Genomic DNA, 23,809 nt, shown 5'->3' with positions numbered 1-23,809 from the left:
TTGTTTAGGCCCCTAACCACCTTTCCATCAACTTTGCGACAAGTGAATGCAGAGCTGCTGGCCAGCAGCAAAGCATCAACAATGCACTTAGCTAAAGATAACCCTGCATTATACACAAACTAGAGTAATTAAAATTGAAAACAGCACTGTAACCAAGTTGTCGGACAACCAAAGTCCTACAGGCAACAGAGGAATTTTTGGTTCAAACACATTTGCCAACACGGTTCTTGTTGGCATGCAACACACATGCAGCATGACCATTTGTTTACCGTTAGGGAAGAGCGATAAAGCAGAAACACAATAAATAGTGATAATACAACACAATGTTTGCCAAGACAGCATATGTAAGAATGGGTTTTGATTACTTTAAGACCAACACTGCCAATCACAACGCAACTCTCTCCTCACATAACAGGATGGAAAACTGAATCAAGTGTATTTATTGGATTACGATCTAATCTCAGAAAAGACCTGCCAGATGTACTCCTCAAACTCAGTGGCCATTGTGAGAGAGATCACGGTACTCTTTGTCTATCAAGTCTTTTTTCCTCAGCAGTAGCCGCTTATAAGAAGTATGACAATTCCTTGCTTGCTCTTAAATTGGGCCTTCACCAGCATATGCCAAGTAACAACCAAAATGAATTCCTGACAAATTCCATCTCTGACATATGGAAGAGGCCTAAGGCGTTCATGCCATTTGGAAAGAATTAGATGTCAACCCCCCCCCCTTCATCTAAATTTCAGCTGCAATTTTATCTTACCTCTGAGACAATGCTTTTAAAAATGCCATGGCTGGCACTACAAAACAATACATTATTTTTCAGTGGACAGGTAGAATCTGCATGTATTTGAGTGTTCAAAGGGGGCTGCTGAACCTAAATAGAGGTTAATTTTGGTCCCTTTGGCATGAGGGGGCATCATAGCACTTCAAAGGCATTTCAGTTATGAGGCTGAACCAGTGGTCCATGGGTCATATGTTAAGTGTTGAGAACAGCAGCTCCAAACAGCAATACTAAATATTGATACAGAACCCTCCTTTGGAGCTCTTCAAAAATGGGTCACAAGGGCAAGCAGCAACAATGTCAAACATGAAGGTCTCCGACCAATGAAATGGTTAAAAAAGGGGTTTAAGCAGAGGCATGCTTTGTTTTAAAGAAAACAAAAGCAGCCAAACTGTGAAACAGGCTGATTATGTGTGAAGCTAATACTGTTTGACAGATAACAGAACTGGCCTACTCAGGAGTGTGTTCAAAGTACACGCCTTTTTGTTATTCTGTATTCTTGACTTTGGCTAGCCACAAACGAAGGTAACAATGACAGATGCAATCAGCCAGACATGAAACAATGACATTCTATTTCAGTTAGCAAAGAAATTAGGTTCGGAGAACCAAACTTTTGACAGATAAATCAATAAGCCCACATGCCAGAAATAATCACCAGCAACATTCTGGTGGCACTCTTTACTGGTGGAATTACAGCAATTGTGAAAGTGGGACATTGTTTTGCATTTTGACAATTATTGTACCTACATAATTCAAACACTTACTTGTTCCCTGTGTTCCCTGTTTTGCAGGGTTTCCCACAGCGGATTTTCTAGTTTCCATCGGTACCCTGCAAGGGCACAGCACCAGTGGCGGCCGTTGTTAACCCGGGTCTCAACCAACCCGGTATGGTCACATGCCCTTCCTGACAGAACCACTAACTCTATGGACGGGGGCACAGGTAAAGCGCTGGATGCCATCCCAGCATTCATGAACTTGCGCCCATGCCTGTCGCATATGCTTGCCATAAGATAGCAAAGAAAGAAACGTGAGAGGACTCAAGTCATCATAATTAATGCTATTGTTCCACAGTTGCACTAACAGGCGAATAAAGGAACGGACTCGCTGAATTAAATGTTAGAAGACCGCCATCAACAAAGCCCCTTTCAGCGATATCTTTCAATCTGATGCCAGAAGCAATGCAGTATGAATGCTTTTAAAATATTGGAAGTATCTGTACTTTTAATGATTTTGGCTGTGGTGTGTTTTTATTGCTTTTGTATTATATATTATTATAGTTATTAAGTGCCAGATGAACAGGCCGTCCTTCTTTCGACGCCAATCGAGTCATAAAAGCTGTATTTTGGGAATGAGACAACTAAATGTTAGGTCAGAAGTTGCTCCAACAACAGCTCATCGTGCTCCTTCTTCCCGAAAAGCATTCAGGCCACCAGTGTCCTCAGCAGCGGTCATCACTTTCAATCCAATAACAATTCTCTCTAACTTACTGACTCCATTTTACTTACAACAACAAAAAAGTGGGCCTAAATGATCGTGCATACCACATGCATAGAAGACGACACTGTCTGTGGTTGAAGCGTTGTTGGTTGGATGAATCCACGCCACACCCAAAAAAAATCCACCCAAGGGGGTTTACAGTCAGAGGTAGAGCCGGGCGCCCGCGGATGGCACAGCGGCTGACGAGCTACGATGCGCTGAGCTAACGACACATCCCGGACGCAAAGATAAAGCGCGAAAAAAAATTGGAAATCCTCAGCCACAGCGAACTGCGTGAAAACCAAACCAGCAATTTCCAAATTTGCTGACCATTTCTCCCTCACCCTCCTCACCCACAATCTCAACAGACGCGGGTCGCATATTAGCATACTGCGACGCTAACTAGCCGAGGTTAGCCGCTCATGGAGGCGCACGATTCATATTTTATATCGAACTCGTTTCCCTGGTGGGATTGGGGGAGTTCATACTTGTGGGAGGAGATAGAGACAAAACAATGGCTAAGTTAAGGCACTGGATTCAGGTTCATGCAGCGATATATTTAACAAAAATAGGTTCACAAATGAGCCACTACATCCCGAACCCCTGCCCCCCCCCCCGGCCAGCTACATTTTAATAGAGCAAACCACGTAGCGTACATCAAAACAAACATGCCCGTCCTGTGTGGCTTACGTTAGCTAGCTAGCACAGCGGCTGACATGTCTATTAATCTTCTACACTCGCAAGCGGACTGTCAATAAAAACACGGTTAAAGACAGACATTTTCCTCATATATCGACACGCATGTATGTGCCGTAACCTCACCTGCTTGGCGAAGCCAGCCAACCTGTTTAGGCGAGAAACGCGTCCGTTCAGCGCCACGGCGGAACACTGCAGTGAGACGGCTAAGCTAACGGCCGAAGCGATGCGCATCGCAACAGCTGTGTTCTGTTTTGAATGGGGTTGAGTGGACACGGACGATGGGCGGAGCTTCAGGCGAGCAAGGGAATCCACTCGACCCAAAATACATTGTTCGTGCATTCGTTGTAAACATAAATGCCTTACGGAGATCAGTTGACGCTAGATAAGTCAATCATCATTCTTGCAGTAATGATCTTTCTTTAGCTTTGCAAAAAAAAAAGAAAAGAAAACGCACAGTGTGGCCCAAAAATCCTGTTCAGTTCGTTTCTTTGGTTTTGATTCCCTCTAGCGGTAGTCACACCTTCATCCAGCCATCCGTTATCCAAACCGCTTATCGTGCTCTCAGGGGCGCGGGGATGCTGAAGTCTATCCCAGCAGTCATTGGACGGCAGGCGGGGAGACACCCTGGTAGTAAATGAGTGTTCTTTGTATGTCATAGGGCATTTGTCTGTCAGTACCCACCCGCTGCACCTAGAGTTTCAGACCTTGCCTTCTGGTTCCCGCTTCAAATACCCAGTAGTCAAAACATATAGATACAAACACTCCATTCCCTCAGCCATTTCACTGCTAAACTCCAATAGTAAGAGGCAATACCAACCCGACCTTGATAAACACTGTTAACACTGTTTGCTGTTGCATTGCTTTTCGTTGGTTTTGTTCTCCTCACGTCATGTTGTATTTATTTGCCTAGTGTGTTCTGTGGAGGGGTTGTGTGTTTAAATGTTGCCGCTGCTACACAACAGTCGCCCCTCTGGGGACAAATAAAACCTACTTGACTTGACTTGAATTCTCAGGTTTATATTATGAATAATATTATACTACATGTGTTTGTATATTGGCCAAATATAGCACCACTAATTGTTCATATGTGATCATTTGATTAAAAATTAAGAAAATAAAGTGTACTGAACCGCATACTCAGATCACACAACCATGACACCATGTGCTTATAAGTGATATTTTCTAAACTGCAGATTCATTTAGGATGGCAAAGAGAGAATAACTGATTATCATGCAGTCACAGAAATTTCTAAATAATCCAAGGTTGGGCATTTCCAAGTTTTATTATCCTCACATCCTTTTAATACATGTAGGACCGAAAATGTGGCAGCATAAAACATCCAAGTTTCCTTTCAACTCTGGTGCATCCAAATTGTAGATGAGGTAAATGAGCCCATGTTAACCATTTACATTCAAACTAGGAACATAATATCTCAAACCTTATAGTAGCCATATGCTGACACTGAAATGGTATTTGAGGGAGGATTTCCATGCCATCGGTGTGTGTGTGTGTGTGTGTGTGTGTGTGTGTATTAATTAATTGTAAAGCGCTTTGAGTGGCTGTTGCAGCTAGAAAAGCGCTATAAAAATGCAACTTGATTGATTGATTGCTCAATGAGGGTTGGACAGACTGATATCCAAAGACATCACATCCTATAATGACTGAACTAAGTCAATGTGGGTACATTAAGCTGCATTACTTCACTCACACAATCACTCCCCAAACTTGAGCTGCCTCTCTTGCTTCACATCATGCAGTTCCTTTGCTCTGTTCTTCAGCTCTTCTGCTTTCTTTTCATCCTTTTCTGTGCCATCCCCAAGTTTGTACATTCGACTTGCATTGGCACAGCCCCACACATGTCCAAGGTCACAGGCCTTGTTGGCATACTTTAAGGCTAAGGACATATCTGGTGCCAACCCTTTGGAATTGCCCTGGATGAACAAGGCACTGAGGTTAAAGCATGAAGGAGCAAAACCCCCATCACATGCCTTATCATAGTATTGCCGGGCAGTTGTTGCGTCAGGTCCTTCTTCCATGGCCCGCCCGTCATGGGCTAACAGACCAGCATTATGGCAGGCATCAACAGATTTCTTTCCCCCAGTATTGCAAGAACGCACAAAGCAGGAGTATGCAGTTTTCAGACACTCAGTCACCCCACCTGGTGGCGAGATTGTGGAGACAAAAAAGAGATCACAATATAAAGTGTCAATATCCGCAGATCTTCCTATGCTTTAAATTTCAATGATCTTCTGACGAGGTTTGGTCCCTGAGTTTTTGTCCCAACTGATAGGACATGGAAATAAACCCAACCACAGTAGGTCAACTGGTATTAACTATTATTATTATTAAGTATTGCTTATAGTACCTTTGCCTGTGACGTGGTATGACCCCAGTTTATAGCAGCTCTCTCCATGTCCGTTCGTTTCACAGTTGTGTTTAAGTACTTGTGCCGCTGAATCGTAGTCTTTCTTCACGCCCTCAAAGTAGTCAGCCAGCCTTTGGCATCCTTGGGGGGGGGGGTAGGAAAGGAGCAAAAGGGAAAACAAAACGACACCCATTACCGAGAATACGCGTTATTTCATGAAGAGGAGCGTTGAGAATATGGAAAGAAATGAAAACAAAATCATGAATTGCTTTTTTTGTACAAATCATACATTCACAAATGTTCTGCAATTCAGCACCACTGAGGCGAGGATAGCGCAGAACTGTACCTTCAGGATCCTTCTCTTTGTAACACTGATAGCTGTACTCAACGCCCAAATTGTCCAAAAATTGTGTCACCTCCTTTTCATCTTCAAAATTGATAAGTCCAGCCATGATTTGGGTTTACGAATTTAACGCCGTAAGCCTAAAAAAAAAGTCACGTGCTGAACACTTACCCCTAACTAGTACTTATGACCTTGCTGTGTGGCCAACGTTAGTAGAGTTTCAGATGCTATTGGTAACTCCCTGAGACGCCGAATAATGCGAACAAAAAATCATACACAAAGTTAACTACGACGGTTGTTTTCCAGTGAATATATTGGAGATTAAAGTCCCATGAAACACATACATCTACCTAGAGGCTCTATTCCGTATCTCGTAATCTTTTTTGAAACGCGCTTCCGTAGCACTAGTCCCGCCCCCTTTACCGTTTATGTGCTTCCGGTGTTATGACCTTTGTTTACTGTATATCTGGTCAAAAATAGATCCAAGTGCCCGTTTTAAAAAAAAATACAAATATTCAGTTATGTGCACTCCGCTAACCGATCGACATCCTTTGAAAAAATGAAATCGGAAACTGCATCGAACTGTGCGCGCAGTTGCATGATACGGATTTTCTGCACGTAGACGCCAACAAGTTCGCTAGCTGGATATAGCTAGTTTGCTAACGTTCGCAGTAGCTAGCCTGCCGTTTTCCTTTCCTATTTTCAGCAAGATCTACCTGACACCAAGCTCGCCTGCTGTTTTCCACAGTTGCAAATCGAAACGACTAAAAATCAGTCGACCGGCGGCTACCCGACGTTAGCGATAGCTGTTGTGTAGGAGGAAAAAACATTAGTTATCTGTTGCCCGCTTAAGCTGCCCAAAACTACCCTTAGTTATCGTCACCATGGCCTTTAACTTCCTACATATGGTGAGTTTCTTTTTTCTTTCTTTTTTTTGTCCCTGCAAATTGTATGCTCTCATTCTATTTTTCGATCTTAGATAAATGATGTTTTGCTATATGATCAGCACGGACGTGTATCCAAAGTTGGAATAGCTATTAATGTCCTGTTTTTGTTTTTCAGGATGAGTCTTCCCCGGCGTCTTTAACGGACCTGTGCCTGACCTATGTAAGCCAAAACCTGGAATGTTTCTGCGTTAAACGCGCTGATGGCGCTCTCTGTCTCAGAGAGGCTGTTCTCTTCCCACAAGAGTTGGCAGACCAGCTTTTGGCCAAGATGGCAGTAGAAGGTACACGTTTACACACATGCACTCCCAAGTCTAGCTTGACTAAAACAGGGTTGGCATTCCTTATTCACTTTTCTCTATTGTTGGAATTTAAGGCTGATAAGAAAAGATTATGCATCAATAAGCACACGCTCACCATTTCCCCTATTCATACTGTAGTAATGACATCATCACAAAATAAGATTAGTTGACCACAGCAGAATATTTCTAAATGGTTTTCCTTCTTGCATATACCTCCTAAATAAGCTTAAATTTAACTTTGCAATGGCTACATTTTCAAAATGGGTTCAGTTGTTTACATTTTTAATGTTTGTTTTGTGGTCTTGTATCCTCACATGAAACTCATGAGAATGGGAACCTCACCCCTGTAAAAGTTGGTGAAAATCCTGCCTTGGGCCATAGTGGGAGATTGAACAAGACTAATTTTTTTTTCACACCTCTATATGAGCAGTGTGATTCCCAAGGTTGAATGCTAAACAGTGTACCTTCTACTACAGGTCTACTAAATGACAGTACAGTGGGTGTGTTCCGAAACTGGGAATACCTGCGGCTGAGGCGAGCATGCATCCGCACAGCACGTATCTCTGCAGAGGCCTTCCAGAGAGCCCTCTGCCCTCACAGACTGCTGGAGTTGGATGCTGCTAGAGTCAATGCGGACCTCACCATTGCTGATATAATTCAGGGACTGGCTACGAACAAACACTGCCAGGTAAAGAGTGTGACAAACAGCGCAAATTTGGTTTTAGAGAGATGCCAGCTTACCATCAGACCACCCTTTCAGTTCTTGATTTGGCTCTAAATTGTGACCAATGAATGAACTTTTTTTTTTGTGAGCAATTGTTGAACATCAACAGAACATAATACAATACTTGTACATTTTGCCACCCTTCCTGCCCCCCCCCCTTGGTGGCTTAACCCCTCCCCCACCATCACTACCTCAGTTTAGACTCACCCTGTTAGGGCAACTTCTGGTCTATTTATCAAGAAGTTCAGTTATTACAGAGGCTGCCCCTTTCCACAGTTCCAACGTGATGGCCTTAGCTCTGTTTACACGGGCCATGGACAGTTCTAATGTGACCACATCTTGAAAGTACTCTGACCATTTTTTTAGTGTACCGTTTATGTGGGGGTAGCCATCGCTGTACTGTAAATTTTTTGGTGGCAGTTAGGCCTACGAGCCATAGCTTGCATTGTTTCTCATTCAGCTCCATTTGTGAGTCATCATTGAGTGAAAGAGGAATTGGTTCCAGGGGAACAGGTTTGCCAATAACATCAGACAGAGTTGATGCCACTTTTCTACAAAAGTTGTAGACCTCTGGGCAATCCCATATCATGTGTTTAAATGTTCCAGGTGCATTGAGGGAGCACAGGTCACAGTTAGGGCTAGCAGTTTGTTTCATATGGAATCTCACGATTGGTGAATAATGAGCCCTTTGACACAGCTTAAAGTGAATCAGCTGATGGTTGGGGTTCTTGGATGCATGGAATATGTTCTCCCAGACCCTTTCCCAGGTTATGTCTTCAATAACAATGATTTCCAAAAAACAACAATAACAGCATCCACCATGGGTGTCATGGTCATGAGAGAAGCGAAACCTCCTCCTCGTCTTTGTACCTCTATAAGACAATTTTTTTGTATTTGAAGAATTTCATCTCAAAATGTTTCATATTCATTTTAGAACGAAACATGATATCTGATGTTCATTGTTCCAGAATAAAAAAAATCGAACAATCTCTTATTTAAATTAACGTAATGACTAATAACTTTCAATATATTAAGTTGTAGGTTTATGCCAATTGACCTTTCGCAAAGTACCGCCCCAGAACGGTGCTTGTCCAATCCTATCTTAGCAACGGTTTCTATGTGAAGGAGGTCCGTCAAGCTTTCAAACACACAGCAAAATGCTGAAACGATGTGCCTATGGGATCTGCAAATTGGATAACTAGATATCTGAAAAGTTTGGAGGGGTGTAATTTTCTTTCCCTTCCCGAAACTCAGAACGCAAGAAGCGCAATGTCGGCAATAGATTTTGCTGTATAGCAGACCCCATAGCCAGCTTAATCCATCCAAAATCAACAAAAATACCTGTCTGCTCCAAGCTAAGCTTGCTACTAGCTATTATTTATAGGTAATACAGCTAACGCATTATTACTGTTACTTTTGCCCACACAATGATTATTACCATTATTAACATATCAACGTATTACTGACTAACAAAATAACATCATTAATTATGTACCTGATGAACGTAACTTGCTTAGTCTGTGGCCAGAGATACCTAATTTAATGATAGCTAATGATAGCTAGCCCACTAACATAACTTTATTATGCTAGTCACAGGTTAGCCAGGTTCCACCTTTAATTTCAGAGCATAAAGACCCGCGGGGAGGGTTGGCTGGGATGGTCTCTGGCCAGTCTTACCTCCTCATATCTGGCCTATTTTAAACGTTTCTCCCCCTCTGTGAGCTCCAGGTGGGGACCGGTCGTTCAGAAAAGTCATCCCGCCCGCGGGGGCATCTCGTTTGCCTTATTTTGTTGAAAATACCGGTTCTGGTCCGAAGGTAAAAAAAACCAAAGAAAATTCATGAGGTGGTTCCCCCGGCTCCGGGGCATGTCCCTGGCCGCCCTGCAACCCCTAGGAGCCCATACAGTGCCCCTGAAAAAGCCTGGATAAAAGAACGCTATGGGGAACCTTGGCCAAAATCAACACTATAATATGGTGATGTTGACAATGGATTATCAAAAATATACCAATAATAGCTGAAATATGTAACTTACCCTACAGTGCAAGAGCACAATTGGTCCACAATGTGTTTCAGAATTAGTTGATGGGGTTTCTCATTCTTTGATTGCGACCGGTAAGCTTTACACTCAATTACAGTCGCACCTAGCAGCCCGGAGTCCACGCAAGTCAGTTTTACTTTTAATATTCTGAATGTATCCTGCCACCGCATACTGTAGCCCCTTCTGCCTTTTCACGGGATGATATTAAGGATGAATTACTCCAAAATACATCACTTGTTTTCTCTTGGAATGCGCTGATTTCTTCCTTCATGTTTTGGTGTTTTCCGGCTACTTCCTGGATGGTTCTGAAATGCTTGAAGGGCATAGCAACAGTAACTAAGGGAGGCAGGACTTTGCGAAAGGTCAATTACTATTTTGGCAGAGCAAATATCATACCCCCCCTTTTTTTTCTCCCCAATTGTATTTGGCCAATGACCCCACTCTTCCAAGCCATGCCAGTCGCTGCTCCACCCCCTCTGCCGATCCGGGGAGGGCTGCAGACTACCACATCCCTCCTCCGATACATGTGGCATCGCCAGCCGCTTCTTTTCACCTGATAGTATGGAGTTTTGACAGGAGGACATAGCACATGGAAGGATCACGCTATTCCCCCCAGTTACCCCTCCCCCTGAACAGGCAGCCTGACCGACCAGAGGAGGTGCTACTACAGTGACCAGGACACACCCACATCCGGCTTCCCACCCACAGACACAGCCAATTGTGTCTGTAGGGACACCCGACCAAGCTGGAGGTAACACGGGGATTCGAACCGGCAATCCCCGTGTTGGTAGGCAACGGAATAGACCGCTACACTTCCTGGATGCCCCTGTGTTGTGTTCTTGATAACTATGGGCTGACTCAGCGTGTGGCAGAGCCCACACAACAAGGGGCACACTCTGGTCTTAATTAAGGGTCTGACATTGCTAAGGTTGTAGTGGCTGATGTCGCTCGCTCTCTCCGATAATTCCTGTGTTTTCTTTGAGAGTACTATCTCTGTGTGCACAAATGCTCAAACAGAGGTAATCACAAAACAGCATATCACTGAAAGCACCAGTGAAATATTTATTCAGGCTTTCTCTTCCACACCTGCTCTCTCTCAGGTCTCAGTCAATGAGCTTGTGGATAATTTAATTCTAAAATTACAGATATTATTGATACTATTGCACCCACTAAGGTGAAGGTGGTTTCTGTTAAGAAAAGATCTCCATGGAGATGTGCCGCGCTGGGCAGAATAGAAAAATGTGACGTAAAGCTGAACGCAGGTGGCGAAAATCAAATCTTACTGTTCATTACGAAATCTATAAAGAGAGACTGCACATTTATAATTTGGAACAGAGAAATGCAAGGCAGTCTTACTTCTCTGACATCATTTCCAAAACCACTAATAATGAGCGTGCCTTGTTTGCTACTGTCTACAGGCTAACAAACCCCCCAGTGGCAGTAGCCTCTGAATTGCTATCTACCAGGGCCTGCAATGAATTTTCCCCCTTCTTCAATGACAACATTCGAAAATTAGACAGGCAGCCAGTGCCTCCATACTAGGTACAGGGCATGTGTTGTCCCTAAGTCCATCTAAAATCAATTCAAATAGCATGTTACATTTTGTCACAATATCACGCTATTCCCCTCAGTTCCCCCTCCCCCCGAACAAGTACCCCAACCGACCAGAGGAGGCGCTAGTGCAGCGACCAGGACACATACCCACATCCGGCTTCCCACCCGCAGACATGGCCAATTGTGTGTGTAGGGACGCCTGGTCAAATGGGTGGCATGGTGGCGCAGTGGTTAGCGAAGTTGCCTCACAGCAAGAAGGTTCTGGGTTTTAGCCCCGGGTTAGTCCAATCTTGGGGGTCGTCCCGGGTCATCCTCTGTGTGGAGTTTGCTTGTTCTCCCCGTGTCTGTGTGGGTTTCCTCCGGGTGCTCCAGTTTCCTCCCACAGTCCAAAGTCATGTAGGTCAGGTGAATCAGCCGTACTAAATTGTTCCTAGGTGTGTGTGTGTGTGTGTGTGTGTGTGTGTGTGTGTGTGTGTGTGTGTGTGTGTGTGTGTGTGTGTGTGTGTGTGTGTGTCGGCCCTGTGATGGCCTGGCGGCCTGTCCAGGGTGTCTCCCTGCCTGCCACCCAATGACTGCTGGGATAGGCTCCAGCATCCCCGCGACCCTGAGCAGGATAAGTGCTTTGGATAATGGATGGATGGATGGATGTCACAATTTGATCCCATCAACCATAAAAACCTGGGGGACAATATACAACATCTGAAATCCTCTTCCTGCTGCTTTGATATTCTGCCAGCAATCTTTTTCAAAGATGTTTCTAATTGCTTGTCCTCAGATCTTCTACAAATTGTCAACACATCTCCTCTCTCAGGTCTCTTCCCACAGGCCCTGAAAACTACAGTCATCAAGCCGCTCATAAAAAAGAATAATGGAGACTCTTCACTAATGAACAGTTATAGGCCCACATCAAACCTCACGTTTCAAAGTAAAATAATTGGAGGAGTTGTTTTCCAGTGGCTCAACAACTTTTTGGCACGAAACAACAGTTTCGATGTCTTCCAATCAGGATTTCGACCACAGCACTGGGTGGGACTTTCTGGCACTGCACTAAACTGGTTTGAATTCTACTGAAAGGACAGGGACTACTTTGTATCTTTAGGTACAAGGTAGAAGAACAAAGTTCCCAACAACATTAAACATATAAGAGTAAGAACAGAGGAATCAATGAATGCTTTTAAAGACGAATTACTGATACATAACTGGAATATAGTATACAATGAAAAGGACACTGATAAAGCTTACGATTCATTCCTAAACATATATCAATCTTTATATGACAAAAATTGCCCAGTAAAACAATTCAACAGTAAACGGAAATATAAAGATAGTCCTTGGATCACAAAAGGACTACGTAACGCTTGTCATAAGCTCTACAAAGAATTCATAAAGCACAGAACCATCGAAGCAGAAATAATAATTGCGCTTGCAGGTCACTTCCCGTCCCCGAATGAATTAATTTTACTTGGTTGCACAGTGCAAGTGGGCTGATATATCACCTAAACACAAGTTAATGTATTGATGCTTTCAATACATTGATGGGCTGTCCTTACTACAAACGTAACTCCTGAAGCCTATGATTAATATCTTTTCTTGTCTCACCTGCCCCTTTGCCCTGAGTGGCATGCCATTGTCACCTAGATAATGTATTTCAAAAACATCTCAGCCAAGAGGCATCCGGGTAGAGTTGCATACCAGTTCAAATTCCCATGTTACCTCCGGCTTGGTCGGCCATCCCAACAGACACAATTGGCCGTGTCTTTTTTTGGGGGGGATTCCCCCTCTTTTTTTCTCCCCAATTATATACTTGGCCAATTATCCCACTCTTTTGAGCCGTCCCGGTCACTGCTCCACCCCCTCTGCCAATCCAGGGAGGGCTGTAGACTACCACATGCTTCCTCCGATACATGTGGAGTCCCCAGCTGCTTCTTTTCACCTGACAGTGAGGAGTTTTGCCAGGGGGACATAGCACGTGGGAGGATCACACTGTTCCCCCCAGTTCCCCCTCCCCCCAAACATGTGCCCCAACTGACCAGAGGAGGCGCTAGTGCAGTGAGGACACATACCCACATATGGCTTCCCACCTGCAGACACAGCCAATTGTGTCTGTAGGGACGCCCGACCAAGCCGGGAGTAACACGGGGATCCGAACTGGCGATCCCCATGTTGGTAGGCAATGGAATAGACCACTACGCTACCTGGACGCCCCCCAATTGGCCGTGTCTGTGGGTGGGAAGCCAGATGTGGGTATGTGTCCTAGTCGCCGCACTTGCACCTCCTCTGGTCAGCCAGGGGCACCTCTTCAGGGGAGGGAGAACTGGGGGGAATAGTGTGATCCGCCCACACACTACATTCCCCTGGCGAAACTCCTCACTGTCAGGTGAATAGAAGCGGCTGGCGACTCCACATGTATCAGAGGAGGCATGTGGTAGTCTACAGCCCTCCCCGGATCAGCAGAGGGGGTGGAGCAGTGACTGAGACGGCTCGGAAGAGTGGGGTAATTGGCCGGCTACAATTGGTGAGAAAATGGGGGGGGGGGTCAAAAAACCCATCTCAGCCAACAAATGCAGAGACTTTTTGATTGTAACAAAGCAGTATGTAATAGAGTTCGTTAAAAAGAAAAATGAGACAGGACTACAAAAGATGAGGCAAAGATGAGGAGGAAGATAAAAATGTGAGGGAGAGTAGACGGCAGAATAGATCAGCAGAAGTCAATCATGATGTAAGATTTATGCATAAAAATTTAGATAAGTCATGAGCATTTATACTGTGCCCCAAAATAAAGAAGTTATATCATATCTCAGTGCTACCAGCTAAGCAAATTGGTAGCAGAATGGCTGTCAGTGGCAAAGTTGATTCTGAGTTCTGTCTGGTTGATCTCAAAAATGAAAGACACTTTCATTTTTCAAATTTTCAAGTGCTATTGGATCTACTGGTGTGCATTTGTAAAAACTGGCTACACTTGTTCCTTAGTAGTTTTTCTTCCTGTTCTCTCTCCCCGTTCTAATCTGTCCTACAGGATTCTCTCCAACGTCTGGTTTTGAACGGTCTCACCATGTCCTCTCTAGAGGAGCCAAGCCACCACCGCTTCAGCTCCCTCCAGGGTCTTCGCTCCCTCTCACTAGCAAACGTAGACTTCTATGACTCAGGGCTGGCCGACGTGTGTTGCCTGCCAAGGCTGGAGAGCCTGGATCTCTCCAACACTTCAGTCACCAACCTGAGCCCTCTCCTAGGGCTGAGGGAGAGGCTCCGCTCACTAACACTTCACCAGCTGAAGAGGCTGGAGATGAGCACTGCTCAACTACTGGGAGTCATAGGGCAGCTGAATGTACTTCAGGTTAGTGGGATAAAGGGAATTTAGAGTTAAAAACTAAAAAAGTGACAGTGTGGTACATTTTCTGCATATTTTTGATTGAAAATGGGTCAGCAAAAAAATAATATTTCACTAGCAGTTATTGTATTTACCAAAAATACTATTTTGTGTGTGTGTGTGTGTGTGTGTGAAAACCCAACCTGTGCAGCACCTGGATATCAGTGATGATAAGCAATTTACCTCTGACGTGGCTCGTCAACTCCTTGGGCAGCCAGGGATTATGCCCTCTCTCGTATCCCTGGATGTGTCAGGGCGGAAACAGGTATGTACAGTATATATATATATATATATATATATATATATATATATATATATATATATATATATATGTATGTATATATATATATACATACACACACGCACACACACACACACACACAGTATATGGGCGCCTCGGTAGCGCAGTGGTTAGCCTCACAGCAAGAAGGTCCTGGGTTTGATCCCCGGGGTTGTCCAACCTTGGGGGGGTCATCCCAGGTTGTTCCCTGTGTGGAGTTTGCATGTTCTCCCCGTTTCTGCGGTGGGTTTTGTCCTGGTGCTTTGGTTTCCTCCCACCATCTCAAAAAGACATGCATGTTAGGGTTAATACTCCTGTCTTCCCCCTAACCAAGGCAATGGCAAGACGAACTGGAGTTGGTCCCCAGGCGCTGCACGGCGGCTGCCCACTGCTCCTAGCTACACTGCTAGGATGGGTTAAATGCAGAGTGTAATTTCCCTATGGGGATCATGAAAGTATATCAGTATATAAGGTAACTATTGAGTGAACATTTGTAGAATTCAGGATGGAGATTCAAGATTCAAGCCCTGTGATGGCCTGGCAGCCTGTCCAGGGTGTCTCCCTGCCTGCCGCCAAATGACTTTTGGGATAAGCTCCAGCATCTCCACAACCCTGACAGCAGGATAAGCAGTTTGGATAATGGATGGAATAATGGATGGATTCAAGATTATTATTTTTTTATCTTGTGCATATGAATTTTGACAGGTGACAGATGCAGCTGTTAGAGCATTTGTTGAGGAGCGACCAGGAATGACCTTTGTGGGACTCCTGGCCACAGACGCTGGCTTTTCTGATTTCCTTTCTGGAGAGGGAACTCTAAAGGTAAGCCTGGACATGTACCTTCACAGAACTGTGTGTGTTGTTGTTGTTATACAAGCAGGCTCAATTGTCTCTGGTGTGCTTGTGTGTAGGTGACTGGAGAGGCTAATGAGACCCAGATCTGTGAGGCATTGCGTCGCTACAGCGAGAGAGAAGGGTTTGTTAGAGAAGCTCTGTTTCATCTCTTCAGCCTCACCCATGTCATGGAGAAAGCACGGCCTGATATCCTTAAGGTGCACCCACACAGATATTGTATAAGAAAGCTCACTTGTCTCACTCCCTAAAGACAAAGTTCTCTTCGTTTCTACTCTAAGAGATAAATAGGCTTGCTGGGTTGTCTTATTACAAATGAGCAACATATAATTTGTTTTGTCATGTTCATCTAGCATCTCTGACAGGAGATGGCGTGGCAGCCACCTTTTTAACCCGAAAATGTTTTTATGAGTACTATCACAAATCCCAATCCCAGCCTCACCACTAAGACCTTCCGTTTGCTCTCCCTCATGCACCGTATTTTTTTGACTGTGTTGTGACTAACTTTATTTCACTCTCCTGTTTGCTTTTGTCTCTCCAGCTGGTGGTATTAGGTATGAAGAATCACCCTACCACTTTGAACGTCCAGCTAGCAGCCAGTGCCTGTGTGTTTAACCTGACCAAGCAAGACCTGGCTGCTGGGATGCCAGTCCGACTGCTGGGCACGGTCACCCAACTGCTACTGGAGGCTATGAGAACCTTCCCAAACCACCAACAGGTATCTCTATGCCCTACCAACGTTCCTAGCAGCATAAACTACATCAACACATAGGCAATCACATGCCATGGGCACTAAAAAAAAAGTGTACAGGTTTTCTTCTAACCAATCAGTACTCCAGATTGTCTTTATGCGTGCTCAATAATCCAGGTAAAGAAATCACAGAAAGTTGAATCAGTTTGTCTGGACACAGCGTTACTGAGAGAAACGTTTCATCACTCATCTAAGTGACCTCTTCAGTCTCAACTGACTGCAGGTATCCCCACCCTTATAAACAATGCAGTGGCACAACGACCAGAACAACGATCAGTTTCATATGCAGATATGGGCGTGACCATTAACTAGAATTTCAATGGCCATGTGTACTATTCACACAGAATTTGGGAATGTTTGCAATCACCGCATTGTGAAATGGCAACAGGGATACTCTTAGGCACCCCCATCTCGGTTCAGGGATGGTCATTCCCTCTTCACTTAGATGGCCGCTTTGACTCCTCATTCAAACCAGCATTCCTCCCTATCAAGGATGTGCACAGAAAGAGTGGCCGCTGGCCTGTAGATGGGTATAGACTTTAGAGTCAGTCCTGGCCTGACGTGTTAGCTCTCCTGTGTTGTACCATCCTCTTGGCCAGCATCTGTTTGGTTTCCCAGGTGTACAAGTCACGGCAACCCTGCCGGAACTTGACAGTGTACACTATATTGCACTGTTTGTGCTAGGGGACCCGATCCTTGGGATGGACCTATTTCTGGCGCGGTGTGTTTTGGGGTTTGAAAGCAACCGAGACGCGATGTTTGGAAAATAGCGTCTCAACTGTTCCGACACTCCCGCCACATTCCGAATCACCACTGATTTACGCTTAGGCAGCTGTTGTCCTAATTAGCTGGTGCACTGTTTGGGCGTCTTCCTGGCTTTGACAAACGCCCAGTTAGGATAACCACACTTAACCAGGGCCTGTTTAATGTGGGATTTCTCCCACTTTATGGCCATTTCTCATTATGCCACTGTATTGTTTATAAGGGCGGGGATATCTGCAGTCATTTGAGACTGAAGAGGTCACTTAGATGAGTGATGAAACATTTCTCTCTCCATAAACGTTGTGTCCAGATGAACTGATTCAACTTTCTTATATTTTCTTACCTGGATTATTGAGCATGCATAAAGACATGGTAGCAGACTATGTCAGATCAGTGCAGTATGGGATTGTTCTGTACTGACATCCTTTTTGGATCCCCTGTCTCCAGCTGCAGAAGAACTGTCTGCTGTCTCTGTGTAGTGACCGTATTCTACAGGAAGTCCCATTCAACAGGTGGGACACCTACTTTCTCTCTCCTATGAAACCATCTTATAATAATAATCATCATGATTATCATTTTTTCGTGCAGCTCTTTTCAAAACACAGTCATAGTTCTTTACTGCTTGAATACATATACAAAGTCCTAAATCAACAGTTCAGGCCCCCACACACTCTGTGTTCTTGGTAGGGTCTTAGGGCCATCCTATACAAATTTTTCAAGTTGTTGACAAAGTCGTTCATCGTGAATGGTGGTTCGCTCTCTTTGACCATTCAGTGTGACAGAGTTAAGGGCAACTGACAGCTCTGATCCACAGAGTCATAGGCTCCAATGAAATTTTACCAGTGTCAGAAAATTTTTATTGTGATTGTGTTGTGCTAAAAACAATGGCTACAACTCCGTCCTGGTGAATAGCCAATAGGAACCTGGTAGAAAATTACATTTACTGCACCAGCCATGAACAGCACATAAGCGCTTTGGATATCAAGATAAAGCGCTATATAAATGTAATCTGGTCAGGTGTCCCAACAGACACAATTGGCCGTGTCTGCGGGTGGGAAGCCGGGTGTGGGTATGTGTCCTGGTCACTGCAGTAGCGCTTGCTCTGGTCGGTCGGGGTGCCTCTTCAGCGGGGAGGGGGAACTGGGGCTAATACCATGATTCTCCCATGCGCTACATACCCCTGGCGAATCTCCTTACTGTCAGGTGAAAAGATACGGCTGGTGACTCCACATGTATCGGAGAAGGCATTCGGTAGTCTGCAGCTCTCCTGGATCGGCAGACTGGGATGGCTCAGAAGAGTGGGGTAATTGGCCAAGTACAACTGGGGAGAAAAAAAAGCCGGGGGGGGGAGTAACACTGTCCAGACATGAGAAAATAAAGCAATGTTAATTCTGTTCTTAATTTGCTTTTTTCTCTTAAAAAAATAACAAAAAGAACTGATAAAATACTGTCAAAGTACTGGATCGATAAAGTAAGTACTGTTAAAATCTTAACGATACCCATCCCTAATCGCATTGTGACAGTAGTCTCACTTAAACATGCATAATCTGACAAGGCAGATAATTGAGATTTTACTTTTTTCACATTGCACAATATAAGTCATAGTCAACTCACAAGACAGCCACAATTACACAGTGTGTGGTCACCATTACAAAGCAGGTTCAGCAAATTGAGGAACGTAACAGTGACACATGAAACGGAAGGTGTAGATTACACCAATAAAAGGGCGTTGCACAAAAGTAAGTTCTCTCCAAATCCCAGTTTGTACATAACGGTTCAAATGATCTGTTCCGTCTTTGATTTTTTTTTTTCTCTGTCAGGTTTGAGGCTGCCAAGTTAGTGATGCAGTGGCTTTGCAACCATGAGGACCAGAACATGCAGAGGATGGCTGTGGCTATCATTTCTATACTGGCTGCAAAGGTCTGTGCCATGCACTGGTTCTGTTCAAGCATACCAATGTATTCTGATATGTATGTATGTGTGTGTGTGTGTGTGTGTGTGTGTTTGTGTGTGTTTGTGGGTGTCAGGAGGCCATGTTGGGAATGCATTTTGTTTTTATTCACAAGTCTTCGTTCTTTTCCAGTTGTCCACAGAGCAGACAGCTCAGTTGGGAGCAGAGCTGTTCATAGTGAAGGTATTGTCCTCAGCGCAGCCATTTTATTTTTTTGCCATAGTTTTACCCCACCTCTCCCCAAAAAACAACTTCTGTATTGCATTGTTTCTCCCTCCCTAAAGCAACTCCTCCACATTGTGCGTCAGAAGGCAACGCAGGGCGTGGTCGACGCCACCCTCAAATTCACGCTGAGCGCGCTCTGGAATCTCACAGATGAATCACCGACAACCTGCCGCCATTTTATTGAGAATCAGGGGCTGGATTTGTTCATTAAAGTCCTGGAGGTACGCAAATACACACACACATATAGACGTACACGAAAACATGCAGAAATAGTTAATCAAAAACCTTTTTTTTTTTTTTGTCATGGTGAAAATATGTATGCCTGGGGGCAGGATGACTCATTCTTTTTTTGCTATTCTTCCCACTTCGTTATCTGCAGTCCTTTCCCACCGAGTCATCCATACAGCAGAAGGTTTTAGGGCTGCTGGTGAGTTTTCCAAAAAGGTGTTGTATTTACAAGTGTTATTTTAACCCATGGCTACGGTGACTGATGGGTAGATTCACATTATTAGAATATTGTCATGACCATCCACTCACCTTTTTCGTTTTTTTGTTTTTGTTTTGTTTTTTCTTGGTGGCTGTGTGTAGAACAACATAGCGGAGGTAGGAGAGCTGCACGGAGAATTGATGGTGCAGGGATTCCTGGACCACATCTGCTCTCTGCTCCACAGCCCTGAGGTGGAAGTGAGCTACTTTGCTGCAGGAATCCTGGCTCACCTCACCTCCCGGGGGGAAGAGGCCTGGACACTCAGTCTCAGCCTCAGATCCTCGCTGCTCCAACAGCTGGTGGGCTTCAGAAGGAATACTAATAAACACCGCAAATAGATAACACGCTTGTCAAGAAAAAATAGTAAAAATCTTTATACGTGCTTGTGTGTCCTTGTTCTTTAGCATACTGCCATCTTGAAATGGCCCACACCAGAATGTGAGATGGTGGCCTACAGGTGAGAAATACACATATAAGCTCAAGATTATGAATTAATTGATGAGTAGTGGCGAAGGGATAGGAATGAATAGGTGTATACGTCCTCCTATTTGAACCTGTAATATTTAATTTGTGTTATTTAAGAGAATTTGTTAATTGGGTTTGTTGTATAGGTGTATTGTTCGTTACAATTTAATATTGTTTTATTTTTGTGAGGTTTTTTCCCTTTTTTTACATATTCAAAATAATAATAAAAAAAACTAAATCAGAAACTGGTGACATGGTGGCGCAGTGGTTAGCGCGGTCGCCTCACAGCAAGAAGGTCCTGGGTCGAGCCCTGGGTTAGTCCAACCCTGGGGGGTCATCCCGGGTCGTCCACTGTGTGGAGTTTGCATGTTCCCCCCGTGTCTGCGTGGGTTTCCTCCGGGTGCTCCGGTTTCCTCCCACAGACCAAAGACATGTAGGTCAGGTGAATTGGCCATACTAAATTGCCCCTAGGTATGAATGTTTGTGTGTGTGTGTGTGTGTGTGTGTGTGTGTGTGTGTGTGTGTGTGTGTGTGTCGGCCCTGTGTGATGGCCTGGCGGCCTGTCCAGGGTGTCTCCCCGCCTGCCGCCCAATGACTGCTGAGATAGGCTCAAGCATCCCCGCGACCCTGAGAGCAGGATAAGCGGTTCGGAAAATGGATGGATGGATGGACTAAATCAGAAACTGCTTCCACTGCAAACATACACACTCACACACACACACACACACTCTCAGACTTTCACAAATCAGTAGTAAAACAGTATGTGTGTTGCATGTAGTAGCTGAGCTCAGATCCTCTCTCTCATTCTGCAGGTCGTTTAACCCCTTCTTCCCCCTGCTGGAGTGCTTCCACACCCCTGGAGTCCAGCTCTGGGCTGCCTGGGCCATGCAACATGTCTGCAGCAAGAACGGTAAGAGTCAAAGGTTTATTTGTCAACATACTTCATGTACAAGTAAAATAAGCAGTGTAATGATTTTTTTTTTTGGGCAACTCCCAACACTGCAACAAGAGAAATGGAACAACAATATTAAAATGAGCGTAAAATAAAAATACGATTTAAAAAAAGCTAAAAAATATCCAGGAGTATACAGAAGGTATAGCTCGATAAATACATATATACAATGTGCAGTTGCTATATACGAAACAATAACAAGTAGGTATACATATGCAAATACACTGAATGAGTAAAGTGGAAAGTGTCTGACATAGAGCGGTAAAGTGGTAAACGTGGCAGTAGTATTACAAGGTAATTATGTTGAGTTTAGTGTCCTTATGTCCTAGGGGAAGAAACTTTTTTTTTTTTGGATTTTCCCCCTTTTTCTCCCCAATTGTCAGTTGTACCTGTCCAATCACCCCGCTCTCTGAGCCGTCCCGGTCACTGCTCCACCCCTCTGCCGATCCAGGGAGGGCTGCAGACTATCCCCTTGCCTCCAATACATGTGGAGTCACCAGCTGCTTCTTTTCACCTGACAGTGAGGAGTTTTGCCAGGGGGACATAGCGCATGGGAGGATCATGCTATCCCCCCCCCCCCGAACAGGCGCCCCAACCGACCAGAGGAGGTGCTAGTGCAGCAACCAGGCCCCTTCCCTGCATCTGGCTTCCCACCCACAGACATGGCCAGTTGTGTCTGTAGGGATGCCCGACCAAGCTGGAGGTAACACGGGGAACTGCGATCCCCGCGTTGTAGGCAATGAAATAGACCGCTATGCTACCCGGACGCCCTGGAAGCAACTCTTTCTTAGTCTCTCAGTGTTGGCCTTGTGGCTAAGGAGACGTCTGCCTAACCGCACTGGCTGAAACAGCCCGTTATTGGGGTGATGGGGATCCATAACAATCGTTTTAGCCCTGATCCTGCACCGCCTGGTGTGTAAGTCCTGTAGGGGGTTGAGTGTGGACCCGGTGGTATGCTCAGCTGGCTGTACCATTCTGCAGGGCTTTTTGTCATGAATTTATTTCTGATTTTTCCCTGTTTTTCTCCCAATTTAGTGGCCAATCGATCCCTATTTTAATTCAAACACTCACCCTCGTACTGCATTCGTTCGCCAACTGCATCTCTCCGGCCGGCAGTCTCGAAGGAGACTGCCTCCCCAGTTTCGTGACAAGGTGACTCCAGGCCGAACCACTGTTTTTTCCGACACACACAGAGACGCATTCACGTGACGAACACAAGCCGACTCCGCCCTCCTCCCGAAGACAGCGGGCTTTTTGGTGTCGAGACATACAGTTCCCTCACCAGGTGGTGAATCACCCTACCAGGATGCTCTCAATGGCACCGGAATCAAAGGTTTTCTGGATCTTTGGGGAGATCTGTGACCACCAAAGTGTTTGTGTAAAGTGTCCATGTTAGGTCCTCAATGATGTGAATACCAAGGTACCTGAAGCTGCTCACACCTACCATTGCTACTACACATCAGTTCAAAACCAAATTGAGGTCTTGTATCAAAAATTCATCCATTTACACTCCATCTTCTTTTAATCACCTGTTTAATCATTTACTCAACTTATCCAACCCCACTTACCCGTGAATAATCAACACAAATGTTCCTCAATGTATGAATCAAGCATAGCATTTCAGCTTAAGCCCACGTCAGCCAACTCATACGCTTAGTGTTCATTAGTTTATGCAAACTGAACAAGTAATTGGTTTATTCAGTGTACCATTTTAAATCCGTTCACTGTTCATGATGCTTCTGTTCATTCTTTCTCTGCAGCTTCCCGCTACTGCAGCATGCTGTTGGAAGAAGGTGGTCTGCAGCAGCTGGAGCTTGTTCAGGCACACCCACTGACCCACGGGGATGTCAAACGACTGGCTGAGAGCATCCTGGAGAGTCTGAAGCGCCATAGAGCTCGCACGGGCCAGCCAGCACTCACACATACGTGTCGCCGCCCACCGCCACCACACACAGGTAAATCACATTTGCAGCGCACACAGTCTCAACTTTATTTGATTGCCAAGTAAGGCTTGAGCTCTCATTCTGGTATAAAAAGGAACACCGTTGTACTATTTGTCATAGTATCACATTTTCTCCTTCTCTTTCCACCTTTCAGAGAATAATACTCCCTGACCAAGATGAGTACTTCAGATCAGTTCAGTATCACTACAGAAGAGATTGAAGTGTGTGTGCGTGTGTGTACGTATCCCCCCCCCCCCACACACACACACACACACATACACATACACTTTGCCAAGTTTTCCTGGGAAGGATCTATTAAAGGGCGTGAACTGAGTAATTCCTTGCACACACCTTATTTATTTCCTTTGTATTTGTTGTTTTCAAAACAAAAGTATTTCCATGTGTGCTGTTCTTGTGAAGAATAAGGAAATGACGAGAAGACCTGTGAAGCACGAGTCTTGTTTCGAGATCTGTGTCCATGCTGTCATGTAACTCTGCCATCAGCATCATCACGATGTTGTACCAAAACCATCAAGTGCTCACA

At 44.8% G+C, this 23,809-nt stretch overlaps 2 protein-coding genes across 4 annotated transcripts; one reads left to right on the top strand and one right to left on the bottom strand.

Annotated features, from left to right (window-relative positions):
* Positions 1-4,278: 4,278 nt before the first annotated feature.
* LOC130110728 (cytochrome c oxidase assembly factor 7) lies at positions 4,279-5,964 on the bottom strand. Its single transcript, XM_056277908.1, has 3 exons — positions 5,670-5,964; positions 5,324-5,464; positions 4,279-5,116 (listed from the first exon to the last, which is right to left on the bottom strand). The coding sequence occupies exons 1-3, from the start codon at positions 5,773-5,775 to the stop codon at positions 4,671-4,673; spliced, it is 693 nt and encodes a 230-aa protein (XP_056133883.1). The 5' UTR covers positions 5,776-5,964; the 3' UTR covers positions 4,279-4,670.
* Positions 5,965-6,122: 158 nt separating this feature from the next.
* Positions 6,123-23,539, top strand: zyg11 (zyg-11 family member, cell cycle regulator). Of its 3 annotated transcripts, XM_056277312.1 has the most exons (18): positions 6,123-6,574; positions 6,729-6,894; positions 7,389-7,600; positions 14,247-14,564; positions 14,749-14,862; positions 15,583-15,699; positions 15,789-15,929; positions 16,271-16,447; positions 17,690-17,754; positions 19,063-19,162; positions 19,326-19,376; positions 19,478-19,639; positions 19,798-19,845; positions 20,007-20,204; positions 20,310-20,362; positions 21,183-21,280; positions 23,083-23,277; positions 23,420-23,539. In XM_056277312.1, exons 1-18 carry the CDS (start codon positions 6,551-6,553, stop codon positions 23,434-23,436), a joined length of 2,256 nt encoding a protein of 751 aa, XP_056133287.1. In that variant the 5' UTR covers positions 6,123-6,550; the 3' UTR covers positions 23,437-23,539. The 3 variants fall into 3 exon arrangements, with proteins under 3 accessions (XP_056133287.1, XP_056133289.1, XP_056133288.1); XM_056277314.1 differs by lacking the exons at positions 23,083-23,277; positions 23,420-23,539 and adding an exon at positions 22,358-22,411; XM_056277313.1 differs by lacking the exons at positions 23,083-23,277; positions 23,420-23,539 and adding an exon at positions 21,844-21,931.
* The last annotated feature ends 270 nt before the right edge of the window (positions 23,540-23,809 follow it).

The sequence above is a fragment of the Lampris incognitus genome, chromosome 3, assembly GCF_029633865.1.
Source record: "Lampris incognitus isolate fLamInc1 chromosome 3, fLamInc1.hap2, whole genome shotgun sequence".
In the NCBI taxonomy this organism is placed as follows: domain Eukaryota; kingdom Metazoa; phylum Chordata; class Actinopteri; order Lampriformes; family Lampridae; genus Lampris; species Lampris incognitus.
Note: the sequence above shows the minus strand (reverse complement) of the source record. Positions and strands in the feature narration are given on the sequence as shown.

What these genes read in the sequence shown, in the direction of transcription:
- LOC130110728 (XM_056277908.1), bottom strand. Translation starts at nt 5,775, where the DNA reads ATGGCTGGACTTATCAATTTTGAAGATGAAAAGGAGGTGACACAATTT. An exon ending in CAAAGAGAAGGATCCTGAAG is followed by an intron (nt 5,465 to 5,669) that starts GTACAGTTCTGC and finishes CCCCCCCCCAAG; the next exon opens with GATGCCAAAGGCTGGCTGAC. An exon ending in ATACCACGTCACAGGCAAAG is followed by an intron (nt 5,117 to 5,323) that starts GTACTATAAGCA and finishes TCTCGCCACCAG; the next exon opens with GTGGGGTGACTGAGTGTCTG.
- zyg11 (XM_056277312.1), top strand. Translation starts at nt 6,551, where the DNA reads ATGGCCTTTAACTTCCTACATATG. An exon ending in CCTTCCCAAACCACCAACAG is followed by an intron (nt 16,448 to 17,689) that starts GTATCTCTATGC and finishes CCCTGTCTCCAG; the next exon opens with CTGCAGAAGAACTGTCTGCT. An exon ending in TTTCTATACTGGCTGCAAAG is followed by an intron (nt 19,163 to 19,325) that starts GTCTGTGCCATG and finishes GTTCTTTTCCAG; the next exon opens with TTGTCCACAGAGCAGACAGC.